The following is a 23,205-nucleotide window of genomic DNA, read 5'->3' as shown; positions in this document are numbered from 1 at the left end:
GCTTAGAAAAAAATGAAAACTATGGAAGAGATTGTAAAAGTGAGAAGTTGTTCGACTGTTCATATTTTACTTAGAGCAAGACTCGTCGTCATCACCAGAAATAATAATAACTAGCATAATGAATTTACATGGTGTTTAAGAATGTTTGTGGTTATTTTTAAAAATAATTTTTTTATTTAAAAATAAATTAAAATAATTTTTTTATTTAAAAAAATTATTTGAGATATTATCCTATCGAAATAATTTAAAATATTAATTTAAAAAAATCAATTTCCTTTTAAAAATACGTTTAAAATGTAACATCGAAATAGCAGACAAGATTTTATGAATCTTACATAATGAGAGCCTGTCCTTGTCAATAAATTGTAGCATGTTAACAGGGAAGGGAATAGGTGTGCTGATTTTCTTGGTAATTAGGTGTGAGTGGAAGCACCTTGATAAATAAGATTGGGATGCGGTTAAATGAAATGATTTTGTTTAATTGATGAGGATTTAAATTTATATTTTAAAAATTATTAATTTAAATTTCATAAATTTTAAAGTTACTAGAATCTTATTTAACCGTTAACTTTGCTCCCTTATCTCAGTCTTTCTATTCAAAATCTAGTAGAGTTTTATATTGGAGTAATAATTTTTTTTAAAAATATTTTTATTTAAAAATTTATTAAATTAATTTTTTTAATATTAATTTAAAATATTAAAAAATTATTAATTTAAAGTAAAAAAATTAAAATTTTATTTTTTCAAAAATAATTTTAAAATAAAAAAGGGACCCTTTGGTGTTAAAATAATGAGAAAGAAGGGTCTATTATCAAACATAAATTCGGTTGTAATAAGCATCTGTCAAACCTAATAGGCCCAACTATGGGCCATCATTTTTATTTTTTATTTTTTTAATCTTTTCAGAATTTACTTTTGGTGACAAGCATGCAAGAAAAGCAATTTTAGTAACCAATCATGGGTTTTTCTTTTGTTTTCTTTCCTTCCTTCCTTCTTTATGTCTTTTTTTTTTAAAAAAAAAATCTTGGAAATTTTATTGCAGCTTGGAAATTTAATTGCATCTATGACTCTTTTCTATCCTATAATGGAAGTTAGAAATTTTAAACATGAAGACTCGTGAGTCGTGATCATTCAACTCATGCTCCCAAATGAAAGAGAGAATTTGGACACAATAAAATAATTGTTTTTTGTTTTTTAACTTCTGAATAATCTTTTTTAATACGCAGCAGAGTTTATCAAAATTTAAAAATTGTTTCATTTAAGGAAATTAAAGATAAATAAGTCAACTTCACCATTTTTGCTTTTGCTTTTTATTTTATTTTTAAATAAAAAATTAGTTTTTTAAAAACACTTTTAAAACATAAAAATAATGTTTGGTGATGTTGTAACGATTGTTTTTTAAAATATTTTTTACTTGTATCAAAATAATATTTTATTATTTTTAAAATTTATTTTTAACATAAACGCATCAAAACAATTTAAGAATAAAAGATTAGGGTATTTTTATGGAAAAACTTGTTTGTACAACATAAATACATGATTGAATGGTTATGCTTGCAATGCATGTTCATCGAGTCTTGTTAATCATGTTAGATTAAGAAATAATTTTTTAAATTTGTTAATTTAAGAAATATTTTTTCTATCACTGTGCTAATATAGAAAAAAAAATGCATTCCTTTGTGCATAGAATTTTTCAATGGTTCCTAGAAGAGCGAGAAACTGGACAAATTATGTCTTTGTTTTGCCTGATTCCAAGCAATTACTGACGGGTTCCTTCTACACGGTAGAAAAAAGAGGCCATTTAATTTCTTCATTTTCATAGAAACCAAACATTTCCTCGAACCAAATAAATTGCACGGGACTCAGCAGCATATAGTCGAGATAAAAAAATATATACTTTTTTGTTGATTCATCTTAACTAGCAATCCATCCAATATCTTTCTTCTATATATTATCATCAGTAGCAGACTGCTGACCACATCTTCAGTACTTAAGCTCTAAGATCATCGCATAAAAATGGAGATGCCAAGCATGGGTTCATGCTTGTTATGGCCACTTATCTTCCAAGTAATTCACCTTTCTTTATCCTCTTCATTACCCATAGGAAATGAGACAGATAGGCTCTCCCTGCTAGCTTTCAAGGATCAAATCGAAGCCGATCCCCTCGGAACACTAAGCTCATGGAATGATTCCTCGTACTTCTGTGAGTGGTCGGGTGTTATTCCGGCTGGTTATTTTATTAAATTCGGATTGGTTTAACTACTGGGTCGATCTGTCATACTTAAAATTTATAGAACTTGAACTAATAACCTCTAAAATATAAATTCAAAATCTAACCAAGTGAGTTACATACCTCAGAGTTAATTTAGTGAATTAATTATTAATGATCTAATCAAATCTCAATTTGTTTTTTATTTTTTTAAAATAATATTATTTTTATTTTAAAAAATTAAAACAAGTTATTTTAAATTAACTATATGAACTTTATATTTTGCCAAATCGTTGGCTTTTTCATGCTCCATGCATAAAGAAAACAGAACACACACACATTCAATACCTCATCTATGTGAGCTACTTGGTTTTACCGCTAAACCATATCTTATTTTTTTATATATATAATTAAACCATATCTTATTATTTTTATGCTATCAACTAAAAATCCAGATTTTAGTACTAAGTAATCAAATTAATGTTTTTAATTCAGTTAAAAATGGACTATCCACACAGAATTGGATCCACGGGAAAATAATTATTACAGGTTAATGTTTGTTTGCAAGTGTTGTTGCAATTGTTTTTTAAATGTTTTTTATTTAGAAATATATTAAAATAATATAATTTTTTTAAAAAAAATTATTTTTAATATCAACATATCAAAATAATGTAAAAACATCAAAATAATATTAATTTAAAGTAAATAAAATAATTTTTTTTAAAACACTTTTAAAATATAAAAATAAAAAATACCTTAATCTTAGAGTTTAACCAATTAAATTTAAATTTGATGCTCCTACCTGATTTAAGAACTCACAAAACGGCTAGGAGAAAATCCAAATTTAGGTTTTCGTATTGTTAAAAAGCTATTTTACAAGAGACTTATTTAACTTGAAAAATTACTGATTGGGTGATAATTGAACTTTAAGTTGGTTAGTTGACTACAAAAAATGCCCACCGCCGACATGAGACAACGGAACGGATGTAAATGTTATCCTTTACCAGATATATACATAATTTTATCTTTAACGTTATCTAGTCATCCTCTTGTCAAAATTATGAAAAAAAAAGAGTTAATGTATTATTTTAAATGAAAAAATTCAATTCTAAAATAATTATAATAATTTGGTCGATGCTCATGGTATCGGGTTTTTGAACTGGTTATATTCATGATGAATGCTCTTGCTCTTGCTCTTTAAAGATTCAGTATGCTAGCATAATAATATTTAACGTGATTTAACAAATTATTTAATAGTCTAATAATATTATTAAAGATAAAAAAAATATAATTCACATATAAATAAATAAAAAAATCACATCCACTCAAATCACATAAAAAATCACAGCCCGTATCTGTTTCACTCTTTTCATGTTTTTCACTTTTTTTGTGCTTTGCATATTTTATGCTGCTCTTTTAGTATCTATGTTATAGACAAAAATGTGCCACCAACTCCACCCAACCTTTGATAGTTGGTATATAGCACATGGGCTGCTATATTTGTACTAAATGGTGTCAATGAATGGTGTCCTCCAGGATAGTGCAGATTAACGGCAACCAACCAAGTCCATTCATTGCAGATATCGAGAATAGGTATTCATCAAACACTACTAAAAAAACGAGCAAAATAATTTTCTCACTTCATTCTATCTATCGATATTTTTTTTAAAAAAATATCTTATATAATTTCATTGATAATTATTTAAAAATATTTTAAAAAAATTTAAAATTTTTATAAATAAATCAATTAAAAATTGATCATATGAAAAAAAATCCTACAATATCATTCATACAATTATTAAGAACAGAAAAATTTAAAAATAAAAAAATATATAATAAAAAACACAAAAAAAATCTTACCTTAATATAATTGCTTGTGAAGCCGAGAAGAGAAAATAAAATTCATAAAGTATATTAATTACAAAAAACTGAGAAGAGAAAAGATGAAAAAAAAAGACATACCTGAGCATGAAAAAAAAAAGAAGGAATTGAGAAGAAAAGAGAAGAGAAGAAAAAGATAGGGATGTTGATATTTTTTACATAAAAGAAAGAAAAGGAAGAAGAAGAAAGGAGGCTCATATGTTGTGAAATGAGGGATTCTAGATTTTTTATTGGGGTGTTTTATCAATGTATAATTAAATATTAATATTTTTAATCTATTATGTTGGTGATTTCATTTATAATATTTAATTTAAATTTTCAATTTAATTTAAATTTTTCAGAAACCCACCAAATAACACCGATAACTTTTCAATCCATCGATGATTTTGTCTGTAACTAACAATTATTAATAGTGTAATTGGAAAGTTCCAGAACTCTCTGAAAAATACCAACGGAATTTTTTGTTGGTGATTCCTTTTATAATTGATATGATGAACAATTTTAACAGTTTATTGATGAAATTAATTTCGTTGGTAATTCTATTTGTATAAATGACACGTCATTATTTCTTTTATTTTGTTTTAATTATTTTTTTCACTGTAATTCTCTCGGTATATACTGAGAGAGTATTTTCTTCGATAAAATTCACTGCAATTTATAGACAGAACATTTCCGTTTATATTTATAAATTTTCTGGTAGTGAGATTTCTTAATATTTATATCTTATCTATTATTTATTGAACAAAAAACTTAAATATTTATAAATTATTTATTAAGTTTTTGGTATCCGGTATTAATTAGTTATTATTATTTATTATTTAAAAATAAAAATAGTTAATACATTTTTTTATAATATTCAAAATATTTTTTTTGATATAACAAAAAAAGAAAAAAGAAAGAAAAGAAACCAAACTATCAATTAACTACATGGTGTTGATAAAATGTAAATTGAAAGAGTAAGGAAATAGAACGTATACATAACGCAGAAAACTAGTTGCAAGAGTCTGGATAATTTCTTATTTAACCAGTGCAAAATTCCATGAGGGCCACTGAAATAGATACATGTCAGTGTATATAAAGTTATTATTTATTATCTTCAACCAAACATTTAATTTTGTTGTTGTTTAATATATTTAATAGGTTCAATTACTGATTATAATAAATTGGTATTATGCTACAATATATTTTTTTTAAGTATTTTTTACTTAAAAATATTTCAAAATAAATTTAACCAGTTTTTAAATATATCTAAATTCTATTAATTTAAATTTGAAATGTTGAGTGAAATTAAAAAAGAGCTATACTATCTTATTTTAATAATCCTTTATGTTCATTAAATCATTCAAATCCAAAAACTTAAGCTATAATTAATTAGAAAAATTGATGTTTTATATAAATATTATCTCATATTATTTATTAAATTCAGATATTTTTTACATTCTAAATTTTTTGCATATTTAATGCACAAAAACGATGTGAATTTAAGAAAATTTGATGGAAAAGCTAATGAATATCAACATTTTTTTTTATCTAATGTAAATATTTCATGAACTAAAATAACATCAATTTAAAGAAAAATCAACAAAATAGTGGATTAGTATTAACATGAAGACTTGATTGAGATTTTTCTTAAATATCTGGGAATAAAATTATAATATTTAATTGTTTTGAGAATCAATCAAGAATAAAGAATGAATATATAAGTTAGTAATTAATAAATTAAAATTGAGGGTTGTCCCAGACTTGTCTACCAATAAAACAATGGATTGGCCTTGCTCATTTCCATGATTTTTTAGATTCAAATATTAGAAATTAATACTCAAAAGAATTTATTACAATCCTTTAAAAGCACCATATCGAAAGGATGCAAGAAAGAAAATTTACTCTCAATTGAAGCGCAATAACCATTTAATATTTTTATATAAAAAAGTTAGCTTTTAGTTAATTTTAAATTTAGGAAAACTATTAGAATTAAATCTTTTGTTAAATCTAAAAATACCCTTGAGAATTTGAACATGTAATAGAAAAATTACTCAAAATATTTTGAGAAATAAAAGAATTTAAAAATTACTGCTCAACCATTAAAATGTTAGGAAATAAAAATTTCATTAAAAAAAATAAAATCAATTTTTTGTATAACTCAAGAGTATATTTGGAATGGCATGTACAATTATATAAATCTAAATAAAGAACCTTGACAGGATAATTAAAAGATATATTTAAAAAATTGATTATTATATATAAAGACGAGAAAAAACGCAAGGATAAAGTGAAAACTTGCTCAATTATAAATAAAAAGATTGAGTCATTGACGTTATAAAATGAAGAATATGCTTTAAGTTTTAGTGATATAATATTTATCTTGTTTAAATTACAGAAAGAGTTATACACAATAAATATACATTAATTATTAGTAATTTTTGTTTGTTAGCTTAATATATATACAACTAGATTCTCTTGTATTTATCTTGTACTATGATGTTATTGGATCCTTTAATATAGTTTTTTTTCTCGGGCTTTAAGCCTCGATTTTCAACAAAAAAAGAAAAAACACTAGATTCTATAAATCATTATTTGCGACTCCAAGCAAAAGTCTACCTCCTCTATATATATAACGAACCAATGCTTATACCTCAATCAATAAACCACCACTCAAACACAGATAAGTTTTTGCATAGAAAGAATCTAGTGAAAATGGTGAAGATAGAAGTTCACATCATTTCAAAAGAACTCATCAAACCATCTTCCCCAACAATTCAGCAGAAAAAACCCTACAAACTCTCCCTTATTGATCAGCTCAACCCCGCAACTTATACCCCAGCTATCTTCTTCTACCCCATGAACGATGCCAGTTTCAACAGTGTTACCGCCAAAACCAGAATTGATAGCTTAAAGAAATCTCTCTCAGAGACCCTTAACCTTTACTACCCCTTTTCTGGAAGGGTTAAAGATAATCTCTTCATTGATTGTTTCAGTGAAGGCGTTCCATTCCTTGAGGCCCAAGTTAATTGTCGCTTGTCTGATTACCTTAAACACCATGAAGTTGAGTCACTGAACCATTTCCTTCCATGCCAGCCCTTTACAAAAGAAAACATGAGTGCACCTATATCAGCTATTCAAGTGAGCATATTTGCCTGTGGAGGAATATCACTTGGCTGGACAGTTTCACATAAGCTCGTTGATGGGGGAACAGCCAAGACTTTCCTTTCAGCTTGGGCATCTAAATCTCGAGGAGAACATACGGAGGCTCCTGATTTCAGTAAGGCGTCACTCTTTTTTCCTCCAAGAAATCCACTTCCACAAAACCATATATCGCTAACGGAAACCTTGTGGTTTACGGAAGGAAATTACATTACAAGAAGGTTTGTCTTTGATCCCAAAGCGATAGCAATGTTAAGGGCTAAGGCCAAAGCTGGCAAGCCGGACACTAAGCCATCAAGAACCGAGACATTGTCATGTTTCATTTGGAAATGCTGCATGGCTGCTTCAAAGGCAATATCAGATTCACCAAAGCCATCCATTTTGGTCGAAGCAGTGAATCTCCGGTCGCGTACGAAGCCACCCATGTCCGAAGCTTCCATTGGAAATATCTTTTGGTGGGCAACTGCTGTTGCCAACCCCACAGACACAAACACAGAACTGCATGAATTGGTAAACCAGTTGAATGAAGCTATTGCACTGTATGATAGTGATTATACACGAACTATGCAAGGTGAAGAAGGGTTTGAAACCATGTCTGATTACTGCAGCCAGCTAGAAGGGTTATTCTCTCTTGAAAAGCCAGATATATTTGCTTTTACTTGTTGGTGTTATCTTGGTTTAACCAAGGCAAACTTTGGATGGGGAGAGCCCTGCTGGGTTGGTCTCATGGGCAAAGTTGGCCCTGCATTCAGAAATCTCACTGTACTTGTCGAAACCAAAGATGGTAACGGGATGGAGGCATGGGTCACCTTAGATGAGGAACGAATGGCTATATTGGAACGTGATCCTGAATTTTTGGCATTTGCTTCTCCAAATCCTAAGTTTTCAAGCCTTTGATGTTTTTCCTTTCAAATCCTACCATTTCAGGTCCTGGGGTAAAATAATTATGATCTTGTTTAGTTTGCTAGCTTGGAGTTAGACAAATTAACGACTCTCTAGAATAAGCTCGACTATATATCCATGCATGCTGCTGGTTTCCTCCCTCTTCCCTTTCTGGTAATTTGTAAGAGACAATGCCTCTTTCCCCAGCTATTTGAACTGGCAGACTAGATCTAATGTTATGTAAGTCTTTTAAGTAAGCTTAATTAAGTTGTCTACCGTTTTAATTAAATATTTGTGTTATTTAATAATTTCTATATCAAAGCATCTGGTGCACCCAGTAGCTAGCTACGTGTACTCTTGTAGAGTTAATTATCATACCAAATGAGCATTGGTTCGTTGAAATTCCTTAATTATAGGAGCTTACAGTACTATTGAGAAGGGCTTCTTTTGTCTTTTATGTAGCTCTCACGCGCAATGAACTTTGGAAGTGTTTTTTTTAAGTGTAATACCGGTTATTTTTTAAAATATATATTTTTTTAACTTTAAAGCGACAGCAACTGTAGAGAGAGCGGGGGAATTCAGAAGTGGCCACATGGGACAAACACACCTCTCCCTCTCTTGCCCCTTGTATAATTTCTCCAGATATAGACCGTGAAAGATAAGAGATTAGAGCATCTTTATGGAAAATCTTGTCTGTACTACGTACATGCATGATTGAATGGTCTTGCTTGCAATGCTAGTATTTGCACAAATTTCCATCTTTTCTCCTTGTGTTTGCCCGAGTTTTCATATTTTAAAAGGGATGACATCAAAATGTTGTTTGATATCGGATTTTTTAAGGGTTCTATGAATCCACACCCCCACCTTTACATATATAACCTTTTTTATTTTTTATTTTTTGTGTTTTAAAAATTTAGAATGTTTTTGGTATTTTTAAATCATTTTAATGCGTTGATATCAAAAATATTATTTTAATATATTTTTAAGTGAAAAACACTTTAAAAAACAATTACAACCACACTCCCAAGCAAACTATTTATTTATTTTTTAAAAATAAGTTTGATTTCTTCTAAATACCCAATGAAAAGTCTCATGCCCATACCACATATTGTCGAATGTCGAGATTGCTCACGGGAATAGATAGTGATTTAAATAATAAGTAGTCTGTTGCACTTGCATATGTACCGGTTCTTGTTTGGTTCAAGCCAATTTTTAGCCGGTTCAGTCGATTCTTGTTAGGTTAATTGCACAAACAAACCATATTCTCAGACCGAACTGGTGCAAGATTTGGCTCACCTGTTCATTAGCTGGACTGGTTGGTCTGGTTTGATATCTATGCAAATGGGTTCCATCATCCTTTCCTTTCAGCATTATATTTTAAGTCATCTAACTAAATATTTTATTTTATTTTTTGAAGAGTGACTTCGGAGAAAAGATCTTGCTGACCTAAAATAAAATGAGCATTTCTTTTACGCAAGAGATTAGAAACAGTATCAATTACAAAGAGGATTGAAAGCAACAGGGAGGCCCTAGGACTTGGTAGTGGGTTTAGGAGCTCCAAAGCCCATAAGACTGTGCATTGAAAGCTTTTGATTTTGATAGTGGCGTCCCTGTCTTCATAGAAATCTCTTTAACCTTGTCTCATAAGAAGACAATTCCAGATGTATTGTGCTTGGTTGTCCTTTTGCTGATCATGATGTTTTCCTGAACTGGACAAACTATTTTTGTTGACTTTTGCAACAGAAACCACTGTTTAATAAGGTGAGCTGACAATTATGCGTGTCCATTTCTTTAAAAACTCCATGATTTTAGCTTAATTCAGCCTGTGTTAAAAGTTGTAACTCTATTTTTCTTGTTTTTTAAAAAGGATATCTTTTCACTTTGTTGGACCCCTGTGAAAGCCTCCATAAGATTTGTCTTTGCTTGTGTTTCATGGAGGAGCAAAATCAAAGGTGGTACAGGGCCCATCTTTCTTAAAGAGTAATGATAATGTGATGATTTTGCTTAGAAGAATAATGCTGTGATGACGAGAAGAGAGTGTGGTAAGGTAACACCAACACCAATGGTAGAGATTGACAGATTTATGCATGATTTGGAAGTAGGGTTAGGCGTATTGCCTAATTTGAAAATAGCCTTAGAATGAGAAGGATTAAGCATGGAGGAGACAATGGCTATCTCTCTCGTGGTATGATTTTTCCTTTTCTTGAACACTGTATTTATGTCTTGTTCGTGATAAAGAGCTTGTCGACAGAAGAAAGGTAAAGATAAGGTGAGGTGACCCTTCTACTTCGGGAATGGGGTGAACCAAAGTCTCCTCGGAAGCAATAAGGATTCGAGTTTTTGATGAGAAATTATAGCTGAAATTATTTTTAGGTGATTTTAATATTGAAAAACTAAAATTATAAAAAAACAAGTGAAGAAATTATTTATCCAAAAATAGATATTGATTTATCAAAATTAATTATTTTTGTTAAAAAAAATTCCCTTGTGATATTTTTCGATCAACTTATCATCTAGCATAGATTAGTTTTCGAGTCATGGTTATTTTATTGGATTAAGTTTAGCAATCAAGAAAAATATATCAAACTTAAAGTTTTTTTTACCTCAAATGTATCTTTTTATAAAAAAAAACTCGTAAAAATATTTTTTATATATAAAATAACAACACTTATAGCTTGTTTGTATTACATGCATGAGTGAATGGTTATGCTTGCAATGCATGTGGGACAAACAGAGGGAGAAAAAAATCAAAAGTGGTCACCATATGTGACAAACATGTGTGTTTTAAAAGTTTTTTTTAAAAAAATTAATATTTTTTGATATTTTTAAATTATTTTGATGTACTAATATTAAAAATAATTTTTTAAAAATAAAAAAAATATTATTTTAATATATTTTCGAACAAAACATACTTTAAAAGTAATCGCTATTATATTCCCCAATACAAAAATATTTCATGAAAAAACTTGTTTGTACTACATGCATGATTGAATGATTATGCTTGCAAGTTTGATCGAGTCTTGTTAATCATGTTAGATTAAGAAATAATTTTTTAAATGTGTTAATTTAAGAAATTTTTTTTTTTGGGTGGGGGGTGGGGAACATATTTGCCACACTTTTAGCTGTAGAGTGTGTTTGGTATTGCGGTAGCTGTTGTGGTTGTGGTTTGAAAAAAATATTTTATAAAAAGTACTTTTAGTTAAGGTTGGTTTTGAAAAAATAGGTGTTTGGTTAAGACCGTGGTTGAAATTGAGGTTGAATAAAAAGTAGTTTAATGTGTTTGGTTAAGAGTGCTTTTGAAATTGAGGTTATAAAATAATTTTAAAAAATATATATTAATATTTATGGTTTTAAATTTAAATATTGTTGTTTAGGGATGCTGATTAAAGTGAACAATGTGGAGGGATGCTGATTTTTTGAACAGTTTTTTTTTTAATTTTTTTTTTTAAAAATCAGTTAACATTTTTCTTTTTCAAAAAATAATATATTTTTTTTAAAAAAATTAGTTTAAGGTGAATTAAATTTATTGGTACTGTAATCTCAGTTTTATTCCTGATAATATTTTATCTAATTTTATTGCACGCTCAAAAAATCATGGAAACTGTAGTTTTTGTCAGATGAATTTTATATATAATAGAATTATAGATAGTTTAATGAAACAATAATTTTTTATATATATAAAGTATGATTTATTTCACGATGGATGCTGATTTTTCAAACAAAAAAAAATTCAAAAAACAAACACTGTTCACTTTAGTGAACAGTGCACGCACACTGTTCACTTTAGTGAACAGTGTGGAGGGATGTTGCATGGTGCAGCAGCAAGAAGCACGTAGAACCATATTTGCCACACTTTGAGCTGTAGAGTGTGTTTGGTATTGCGGTAGCTGTTGTGGTTGTGGTTTGAAAAAAATATTTTATAAAAAGTACTTTTAGTTGAGATTGGTTTTGAAAAAATAGGTGTTTGGTTAAAACTGTGATTAAAATTGAGGTTGAACAAAAAGTAGTTTAATGTGTTTGGTTAAGAGTGCTTTTGAAATTGAGGTTATATAATAATTTTAAAAAATATATATTAATATTTATGGTTTTAAATTTAAATATTGTAGATTTAACTATTGCTATTACATCGTGAAATAAATCATACTTTACATATATAAAAAATTATTGTTCCATTAAACTATCTACAATTCTATTATATATAAAATTCATTTGACAAAAACTACAGATTTCATTATTTTTTGAGCGTGCAATAAAATTAGATAAAATATTATCAGGAATAAAACTGAGATTACAGTACGAATAAATTTAATTCACCTTAAACTAATCTTTTTTAAAAAAAATATTATTTTTTGAAAAAGAAAAATGTTAACTGATTTTTCAAAAACAAAAAATTCAAAAGACAAACACTGTTCACTTCGATGAACAGTGCACGCACACTGTTCACTAAAGTGAACAGTGTGGAGGGATGTTGCATGGTGCAGCAACAAGAAGCACATAGAACCTGCTTTCATTTTTCAGCGTTTCAAACTTGAAATTGAATGGAATTTATGAATAGTATTGTATGTTTTTTTTGTTACCAAATATTGTTGCATCTGTATATTAAGCAAAACATAAACGCAATAACGTAGACAAACACTCTCGTAGTATAACGCTTTCAGGCATGAGTTCAGCCACATTCTTTGCCACTTTTCTTGCTAATACTTCAACTCTTCTTTTCCTTCTCCTCAGGTCAAGGAAATGAGACATATAGACTGTCCCTCGCCTTTAAGGACCAGATTCCTAATGATCCCCCAGGTATTTTGAGCTCATGGAATAAATCCACACTGCTGCGAGTTTGTGGAAAGCAGTATAAGAGAGTTGTTGAGCTTGATCTCAATTCTTCGCATTTAAAAATTTAAGTTTGAATTGGTAGGTGATCATGTAAGAATGATTTATATAATTTTTTAATAAATTGTTTTTATTAAAAGATTTTTAGATTTAAAACTGTGTTAAAAAACAAATTGAAACCAATAATTTAAATTATCATTTAAGATTGCAAAAATAATTTTATATTATTTTCTAATATTATTACCGTTTTCTGGAACAATAAATCTGGAAAATAACAGCTTCATCCAGAACATCCCTCGGGAACTGGGTAGTTTGTCTCGGCTACAGGCTTTGTTCCGAACAAACAACTCGTTCAGTGGTGAAATCCCTGCCATCATTTCTCGTTCATCAAATCTCTTTAGCCTTGAATTAGATGGCAACAAAAGATAACTCTTTCAAGCAACGGATGGATTCTCCTCGTCCAATTTAATTGGTGCAGGCAGTTCTGGGTCCTTGTACAAAGGAATTCTTGCATCAGATGGAGCAGCTGTTGCAGTGAAAGTATTCAACTTACTACGTAAAGGAGCTTCCAAAAGCTTTTATGACAGAATGTGCAGCCTTGATAAACATCAAGCACCGAAATCTCGTCAGAGTTGTAAGTGTATGTGCTGGTGTTGATTTTGAAGCCCTTGTTTATGAGTTTATGGTCAACGGGAGTCTAGAAGAGTGGTTGCATCAGTTCAGATTTCAGACGAGGCACACGAGGCAAGAAACTTGAACCTTATTCAGAGGTTAGGCATTTCAGTTGATGTGGCTGCTGCGCTCGACTATTTGCATCATGATTGCCAAATGCCTGTTGTTCACTGTGATCTCAAGCCAAACAATGTTCTTCTGGATGCTGATATGATTGCTGGTGTTTGTGATTTTGGATTAGCGAGGTTCAGTCCAAAAGTTTCCCTTCAATCATCTTCAATCCAGAGTTGCTCTGTTGGTATAGAAGGAGCCATTGGCTACGCAGCGCCAGGTATCAGTAGAATAATTTTCCATTATTTGTTAATTATAATTCTTAATTATGATCCCGTTCTTAAGGTGATTGACAACTCCATTTTCATTAAGGATCATATATAAATGTTTGGCACATGATCACCATCATTCCTGTCAAAGACATACAATCCTCTCACGTTTAGTCTCCTAAAATTCTTTTGAAATAACAATATTATCATCTCCTTAATTGCCATCAGAAGATGAATTTAAAAAATTCAGATTGACCCTTGTGTGTCTCTTAGCTACAAGGCACAAGGACATAAACAAATGCTTATATTTGCAGAGTATGGCATCGAGTGCGCGGGTGCCAGCATGTGTACAGCTTCGGCATCCTGCTGTTGGAGATGTTCACAGGAAAGAAACCAGTAGATGGCTTGTTTAGTGACGAGCTGAACCTTCACAATTATGCTAAAATGCCATTTCCTGACCGTGTAGTTGATGTTGTGGATCCCTTACTTCTGACAGAAGTTGAGGAGACAAGTACCGATGCCTCTTGCAGGAAGAATGATACTGGAGCTCACAGGATCTTGCAATGTCTAACTTCAATAATCAAGATAGGACTTCCTGAAGAATGTGAAGATGGGCTTTGGATCTCAGGGTATCTGTTTGTTGAAGAATTTAAATATGGGCTTTGTTTGATTTAATGGGTATTAGAATTTTTTGTTTTGGGCTTTGTTTGTTTGATTTAATGGGCATGTGAAGTTTGTTTGAGCAGGCTTTGTTAGCTTATGGGCCTTCTGATTTGTTTCCTTTGTTCTATGCAAGTTTCCATCTCAGTCCACCCGTCCTTTGTCTGCTTTCCATCATGTTGTGAAAATATTTTTTTAAAATATTTTTTATTTATATCAAAATAATATTTTATTATTTTTAAAATTAACACATCAAAACAATTTAAAAATAAAAATTAAAGTATTTACGTGAAAAACTTTTTTCTACTACATAAATACATGATTGAATTGTTATGCTTGGGATGCATGTTGATCGAGTCTTGTTAATCATGTCAGATTAAGAAATAATTTTTTAAATGTGTTAATCTAAGAAATATTTTTTTTATTACTGTGCTAATATAAAAAAAAATGCATTCCTTTGTGCAAAGAATTTTTCAATGGTTCCTAGAAGAGCGAGAAACTGGACAAATTATGTCTTGTTTTGCCTGATTCCAAGCAATTACTGACGGGTTCCTTCTACACGGTAGAAAAAAGAGGCCATTTTAATTTCTTCATTTTCATAGAAACCAAACATTTCCTCGAACCAGATAAATTGCACGGGACTTAGCATCATATAGTCAAGATAAAAAAAATATATACTTTTTTGTTGATTCATCTTAATTAGCAAGCCATCCAATATCTTTCTTCTATATATTATCATCAGTAGCACAGACTGCTGACCATATCTTCAGTACTTAAGCTCTAAGATCATCGCATAAAAATGGAGATGCCAAGCATGGGTTCATGCTTGTTATGGCCACTTATCTTCCAAGTAATTCACCTTTCTTTATCCTCTTCATTACCCATAGGAAATGAGACAGATAGGCTCTCCCTGCTAGCTTTCAAGGATCAAATCGAAGCCGATCCCCTCGGAACACTAAGCTCATGGAATGATTCCTCGCACTTCTGTGAGTGGTCGGGTGTTACGTGTGGACGCGGGCATCAGCGAGTGGTAGGGCTTGACCTAAATTCATGCAAACTGGTGGGCAGCCTATCTCCCCACATTGGCAACTTGAGTTTTCTCAGGATACTCAACCTGAATAACAACAGTTTCAGCCACACCATCCCTCAAGAAATAGGTCGTTTATTTCGGCTACAGAAGTTGCTCCTTCGGAACAACACATTCACCGGAGAAATCCCTGTCAACATCTCACGGTGCTCTAATCTATTACACCTTTATTTAGGAGGCAACGAACTTACTGGAGGACTTCCTGGAGAACTTGGATCGTTATCAAAGATGCAGTGGTTTGTATTTGAAATTAATAATCTAGTGGCTGAGATACCACTCTCTTTCGGAAATTTGTCATCCGTAGAGGCGATTTTTGGGGTGGCTAATAATCTGCGAGGAGGTATTCCAAAGAACTTTGGGCAGCTGAAAAGATTAAAAAATCTCGTTTTTAATATAAATAATCTGAGCGGAACAATTCCACCCTCCATATACAATCTCTCCTCTCTTACTACACTCTCTGTGTCATCTAACCAACTTCATGGAAGTCTTCATCCTGACTTAGGCCTAACTCTTCCCAATCTCGGAACGCTTGGACTTCACACCAATCACTTTAGCGGGCTCATTCCAGCATCACTGTTCAATGCCTCAAAAATTACCGTTATTGATCTTTCAAGCAACAAATTCACCGGGAAAGTGCCAGATCTAGGACACATGCCGAAGCTACGAAGGCTGGTATTTCAAACTAATGATCTTGGAAACAATGAGGACGACGACCTGGGTTTTCTCCACCCCCTTGCCAACAACACTAATTTGCAAGTATTGGGGATAAATGGTAACAATTTAGGAGGGGCGCTGCCAGAAAAAATTAGCAACTTCTCAATAAAGCTCATACACATGACATTTGGAGGAAATCAAATACGTGGTATCATTCCAACTGATATTGGAAACCTCGTCAACCTCCAGACGTTGGGTTTGGAGATGAATCAGTTGACTGGAACTATACCAAGTTCTATCGGTAAACTTCGAAATTTACGTGTTTTGTCTCTTCATTCAAATAAAATCTCAGGGATAATCCCATCTTCTCTGGGAAATATTACTTCATTGATCAATCTTGAGTTATATGCAAATAATTTACATGGAAGCATTCCATCAAGTCTTGAAAATTGCCAGAACTTGTTGTCCTTACTCCTGTCCCGGAATAACTTGAGCGGTCCCATACCGAAAGAACTAATGCGTATTTCATCTTTATCAAGGTCTTTAGACCTATCTGAAAATCAGTTGACGGGTTCCCTTCCAATGGAAGTGGATAAGTTGGTGAATCTTGGATATCTCACTGTTTCGTATAACAGGTTATCTGGTGAAATCCCCAGAACACTTGGAAGCTGTGTGAGTTTGGAATATTTGTATTTGGCTGATAACTCTTTCCATGGGTCCATTCCCGAGTCGTTGAGTTCTTTGAGAGCACTTCAAGTTCTTTATCTCTCCCGCAACAACTTGACAGGAAAAATTCCCAAGTCTTTGGGAGAATTTAAGTTGCTGACAATTTTGGATCTTTCATTTAATGACCTTGAAGGTGAGGTGCCTGTACAAGGGGTCTTTGCTAATGCGAGTGGATTTTCAGTCTTGGGAAACGAGGAGCTTTGTGGAGGAATACCTCAGCTGAATCTGTCCAGATGCACATCCAAGAAGTCAAAACAGCTGACATCTTCTAGCAGGCTGAAATTTATAATTGCAATTCCTTGTGGCTTTGTTGGAATTATCTTGCTTCTCTTACTTTTCATTTTCTTGAGAGAAAAGAAAAGTAGGCCAGCTTCAGGCTCCCATGGGAGAGCACATTTCAGCGAGTAGCCTACGAAGACCTGCTTCAAGCAACCAACGGGTTCTCCGCTGCCAATTTAATTGGTTCAGGTAGTTTTGGATCTGTGTATAAAGGAATCCTCAAGACAGATGGAGCAGCTGTTGCAACTGTTGCGGTGAAAGTATTCAACCTGCTACGTGAAGGAGTTTCCAAGAGTTTCATGGCGGAATGTGCAGCCTTGGTAAACATCAGGCACCGAAATCTTGTAAAAGTTTTAACAGCATGTTCTGGCATTGATTTTCAAGGTAATGATTTTAAAGCTCTAGTTTATGAGTTCATGGTGAACGGGAGTCTAGAAGAGTGGTTGCATCCTGTTCGAATATCTGACGAGGCACACAGGCGAAGAGATTTGAGTCTCCTTCAGCGGTTGAACATCGCAATTGACGTGGCTAGTGCACTTGATTATTTGCACAACCATTGCCAGATTGCCGTTGTTCATTGCGATCTGAAGCCAAGCAATGTCCTTCTGGATGGTGATCTGACTGCTCATGTTGGTGACTTTGGATTAGCAAGGCTCCTCACACAAGCTTCCCATCAGCCCGGTTTGGATCGGACAAGCTCCATTGGTTTAGAAGGCACCATTGGCTACGCAGCCCCAGGTCACAATAGAATAAATCCTTCCTTCCTCTATTTACTCGTTCTGATTTTATTTCCGTTTACAATCTTGGTCTGACTCCAAGGAATTGATTTTAGCATCCCTAGGTTGTTAGAGAATAATATAAATCATATCCTGGGACCTCACTTAAAAGCTTAAGCTTTTGGGTTGAGATGGTTCCTTGACATGGTATCAGAGCCTTGATGACCAAGTGGTCACGAGTTCGAATCTCACCATCCTCATTTATTTGATAAAAATTAAGCACAAGGTAAAGTGGGCCTGTGCAAGTTTCAAGTCCAAAGGGCTTTCACTTGAGGGGGTGTGTTAGAGAATAATATAAATCATATCCTGGGACCTCACCTAATAGCTTAAGCTATTGGGTTGAGATGGTTCCTTGATATAGGTAACATACAGGAATTTCCCATTATTAATTTCAAATTTAATCTTCTTTTGCATATTCTTTGTTTTTCATTATGGGAAGAATGAACTTTATCATCTTGATCAATGAAGAAACAAGGTAGCTGTATAATGAAATACATGTGCAATATCTTTGGCAGTCTCAGCTTCGTAATGCCAAGCTAGTAAAACACCACAGCACTGCCATATTTTGTATTGATTTACAGCAGATGATGAATTCTGAATTTTAGAATATCTTACTCGGTTGTTTGCTAATATCCTAGTCTCTAAACCCAAAAACTACGGGATTAATTATAACCCTTGTACATGACCGCAGAGTATGGCATGGGAAGCGAGGTATCGACTTTCGGGGATGTGTACAGCTATGGAATCTTGCTGCTGGAGATGTTTACAGGAAAGAGACCTACAGATACCATGTTTAAAGATGAGATGAATCTTCACAACTTCGCTAAGATGGCTTCGCCGAATTGCGTGACAGAGATATTGGACCCAGCACTTGTGAGAGAAGCTGGGGAAACAAGTGCTGATCACGCCTCTACCTCAAGTGCAAGAAACCATAACGGGACTGAGAAAATGGAGTGTTTGGTTTTAATTATTAAGGTAGGAGTTGCTTGCGCTGTAGAATCACCAAGAGAGAGGATAAATATTAGCAATGTTGCAACTGAATTGTATCGGATTAGGAAGATTCTTCTCGGAACTGGGAGGCATGGACGCCTCACTTGGTGAAATTATTGTTGCATCGGAAGGTAATTAACGTTCTTTCATCCAATTATTTTGTGCTTTCGTTCTGCGTTATTTTCTATAGATAAATTTTCACTGTCAAACACTACCTCAAATAAATTTAATTCATAGATAAAATGTGTCGTCTCTTCTCTTGAAATGAGGATTTGTAATTTGTGATGCAATGATTTGAAATAAATATTATTTCCTTTTGCTTTGAATTTTCTTGTTTTCCATTATTTTACTAGTCGTATGCTTCAAGTGTTGATTCTTTTTAATCCTTCACGTATTCTTAGCATCTCTTGTTGTTCTTTGGAAACTAAATGCATCTTGTCATCTCTCAACAGCCAACAACGGACAATTTACATTAGGAAACCGTATTTAGGAGAAACTACAAATGAGTCCCTCAACTATATACGTTATTTCCATTAAATCCTTGAACTTCAACCAAATATCCAATTTACATAAGTGATACTGTCATTAAAGCGTCCAAAGCACAAACTATGATCCAGTAGTTTAGCTTTCAAAGCTATAAAGCTTCGATCCCAACAAATATTTGCACGCAAAACAGTGGCTGCGATCAGCAGTCCTGTGAGAAGAAACAGCCAATGGGTGAAAAGAAGGATCCAAAACGCAGCAGTGGCCCAGCAGGTAAAAAAATAAAATAGAGTTTCGAGATTGACATCATTATTGACTATGGTGTTCACAACAGTCACAATAAAATTATTCGTTTTCGAGATTCAAGAATTATCATGGCCTATTTATTTAGATACAGATAAGATAATTTCATGCTAACAGGTCTTGCGAGCAAGCATCTTTCCTTTCCAAGATGGAATTCATGTCAAATGTTTTTTTGACAGTCCAGCTCGGCCATCCTTCAGGTTCTCTTCTTTCAATCTTAGCTGATAAATTTGCCTTGTGCCAATCAACTTCTTCAACTGGGATGGAATATTAGCACTGAATCTATAAAAAAAAATGGTGGCTAAAGCACTATCCTAGTCTCTCTATCAAACATGATGAGTGCAAATTGCAGAATCACTTGCAAAACTGGCTTTGACCCCTACCCAGAACCTAGCTAGGATAATAAAAAAGAATAAACCCGTCACTTTTTATGTACAGTCATGAACATGATAAAACTAACCTAGAAAGTAGTTGTTTCTTACAATGCTATGTAAAAAGACTGGAAATCACCAAGATTTTGTACCTGGTCTGTAGCAAAATACAATTTTTATTTGTTTCTTCTTGCAATCCTTGCAAGAAAAATAGCACGCAAGGAAAGAATCTTCGCAAGGAAAATGGTCACTTTGGCTATCTTTCGTATCCATTTGACCAATCCAAAACAATGGAAGAGTTGGAAAAGCCAATTAATCAGCAGCCAAGCGCCCAAAGCAATACTATCTTGATAGTCAAACTGACCTATCTTGCCAACAACATCAGTAGAAGCTGCTGAAGAACAGACTTCTATCATCACAAAATTTGTAATTCCATAACAGGGCCTGTTCATTTGAAAGGATTTCACAAGCTTCTTTACATAATGCAAGTAATCATGAATGTGGTTCTACGCTACTGAAATTAGGAGGCTAAGAAACCAATAGCATCATATGAAAATTTAATTGATCAGGGAAACATGGCATGAAAATTGAGTCAAAAGATTTAACAAACACAACTCTTTTAAAGAGGTCTTCACCTGAGAATGGGAGCTATTGAGGCAGCATCTTATTTGCTGAAATTGTGAGACTGTGATCTTTTGAAGCTCATCCATAACAATCATCTCTAATATTTCTTCTAGCTCACTTGTAAACATACATCAATATATACAGATATAAGTACTCTCACCTGTCTTTCAAACTCAGCATCTGCCATGACATAAAAAAATGGATATCTGAACCCTACCAGAATAAATTTTCCTGCAAAATCATCAATGACCAAATGAGCCCAAATGAAATTCAAAATCAATAACCAATCGTGAAATGAATTGTGCACAAAAAAGGCACATATATTAACCTATAGCAACTGGAAACAATCCCATACACTACCAAGGTCTGGTTCAACCGGCTAAAACATCTAACAACAGGGTAAAAGACACCACCCAAGAAAGTTTAAGTTCAGATTCAGAAAGGAGAGTAAAGAAACTTGAATCAGCTCTAAAATTGAAAGAAACAAATAAGGAACAGGTCTAAGAGGTGATCAAAGCAGGGTGAAAGCGCACCTGAATGGGAGCGAAACCTAAAAAATAGATAAAGCAAAATCAAAAGAGAATTTGGTCCTACAAAACACAGTAAAACGCAACAAACAAAAGCCATTGAATACACAAATCAGTTGGAAAACAAATACCAAGCAACAAGTTGAAGAACCCAGAGCATTTTGAAGAGACAACTGAAGTGAAAAAGAAATGATAAAGAACCCGGCCTCAACTCAGTAACGCAGATAACGCGACAAACAATTTCATGAGAAGACAGCCACTGAAGTAGTTTAATCATTGCAAAACTGTTGTGTGTGGTCCCGCACCATGTGATGGTGGGACCACCACATTAATTAGTAAGAGACAGCAAGGCAAGACTGTCTCTTTGAATTAATAGAGGAGCTGCCACTGTAGAGGCAGTAACAAAAACGGGAGAAAAACAAGAGAAAAGAGAAGAAGAGGCAGCAGAGCAGCCTGTGTTCGTTCTTCGATTTCCAGCTCGTTCACCGTTGGATCGGGCTGAGATTTTGACAGCAGCTTCTAGACACATTTCTCTTCATTCTGGACGGTTGGATCGAAGATTGGTGGTGTGGAAGCTGGCCGTTTTGACAGAAAACGGAGCTGTCAGTTTTGTGAGTTTTTCTCAAATAATTCTCCTTTAATCTTGTTGTAATCCGAGAATTAGTTCTTGATGATATATATGTTGTATCCCTTAGTTGAATCTGAGGAAGAACAGTTGTGAACCCATTATTTGTGATAGTGGAAGTTTTTAGGTGGACTCCGGTCCCGTGGTTTTTCCCGCATCGGGTTTTCCACATAAAAATCTTGGTGTTAATTTGTGTGATTATTTGCATTATATTTGATCATTGTTTGAATCTGTTTTTTACTGCACAAAGAGGGAAAAAGGATTGGGACTTGTGAATTGTGAATGTATTCCGCTTAATTGATCCGGTTAGTTGTCCCGAGTTTTCCCAACAAAAACAAACTATAAACAGTTCAAATTCACTTATCTGGTTGGAGCCCGGCTGTGAACGACCGAAAGCAGATAGAAAGAGGGCTGGGGAAAGCAAAGATGGCGAAGAATCTGTCAAATCTTTGGTTTAGAGTTTAGACAGTCCCAAACGAGCTTACCAGCAAAAAAAATGCAAAATCCTAGAGATCGTAGAGCCAATGAAGAAGAGATGCATAGACAGTGCATTTAAGGTCATAAAAGTACCCAAAAGACCAGGCCAGCTGGTTAACGAAGGGAGAAGAAAGAAGGGCATGATGGAAAACCACACAGCCACACCAAAACCCAGGCAACAGAGAAGAAGAAGCAAGTGGAAAGAACCTTGGAGATTATTTTAAAATATATTAAATAAAACTTTTTATTTTTTAAAATTTATTTTAATATTTATACATTAAAATAATATGAAAATAGCAAAAATATTACATCACACAAAAAGTTGTTTTTTTATGAAAATATATATTAAAATACTATTTTTTAAATTTTAAATATTAATATTAATATGTTAAAATTACGAATAATTAAAAAATATTAAATTAATATTTTTAAATCAAGAATATTAAAAAAAAACATAAAAAGATAAAAAACAAAAACAACAAAAAAGCCGAAGAACTATTGAAACATGTGAAACATCGACCTTAAAATTTCATTATACACAATTCTTACATACAATTATTAGGAGATTTAGTTACTGAGATGTTTAATTGAGTTGTTTTGGGGTTTTTTTTCTCTTCTCCATACCGGTTTCTCGATTTAATTTTTATTTTGCTTCATAAATTTTTATATAGATGGATCAGAACAAAGTTTT

The 23,205-nt window shown here is 32.6% G+C and overlaps 2 protein-coding genes, 1 long non-coding RNA gene and 1 pseudogene across 3 annotated transcripts; 3 read left to right on the top strand and 1 right to left on the bottom strand.

Moving 5' to 3' along the window:
* The first annotated feature begins 6,780 nt into the window (after nucleotides 1-6,780).
* Nucleotides 6,781-8,281, top strand: LOC133704465 (stemmadenine O-acetyltransferase-like). The gene has a single exon (XM_062129292.1). It carries the CDS (start codon nucleotides 6,785-6,787, stop codon nucleotides 8,126-8,128), a length of 1,344 nt encoding a protein of 447 aa, XP_061985276.1. The 5' UTR covers nucleotides 6,781-6,784; the 3' UTR covers nucleotides 8,129-8,281.
* Nucleotides 8,282-10,136: 1,855 nt separating this feature from the next.
* On the top strand, nucleotides 10,137-14,639 carry LOC133705767 (probable LRR receptor-like serine/threonine-protein kinase At3g47570; annotated as a pseudogene).
* Nucleotides 14,640-15,391: 752 nt separating this feature from the next.
* Nucleotides 15,392-19,430, top strand: LOC133704423 (probable LRR receptor-like serine/threonine-protein kinase At3g47570). The gene is given in 3 exon segments (XM_062129239.1): nucleotides 15,392-17,435; nucleotides 17,438-18,076; nucleotides 18,806-19,430. Coding segments are annotated over 3 exon segments (3,093 nt in total). The 3' UTR covers nucleotides 19,216-19,430.
* A 431-nt stretch (nucleotides 19,431-19,861) lies between these two features.
* Nucleotides 19,862-21,691, bottom strand: LOC133704720 (uncharacterized). The gene is made up of 2 exons (XR_009844113.1): nucleotides 20,897-21,691; nucleotides 19,862-20,705 (listed from the first exon to the last, which is right to left on the bottom strand). It is a non-coding gene; the product is annotated as an uncharacterized LOC133704720 (long non-coding RNA).
* Nucleotides 21,692-23,205: the final 1,514 nt, after the last annotated feature.

This window comes from Populus nigra, chromosome 10 (genome assembly GCF_951802175.1).
Source record: "Populus nigra chromosome 10, ddPopNigr1.1, whole genome shotgun sequence".
NCBI lineage: Eukaryota > Viridiplantae > Streptophyta > Magnoliopsida > Malpighiales > Salicaceae > Populus > Populus nigra.
This window is presented reverse-complemented; position numbering and strand designations above follow the sequence as displayed.

What these genes read in the sequence shown, in the direction of transcription:
- LOC133704465 (XM_062129292.1), top strand. Translation starts at nt 6,785, where the DNA reads ATGGTGAAGATAGAAGTTCACATCATTTCAAAAGAACTCATCAAACCA.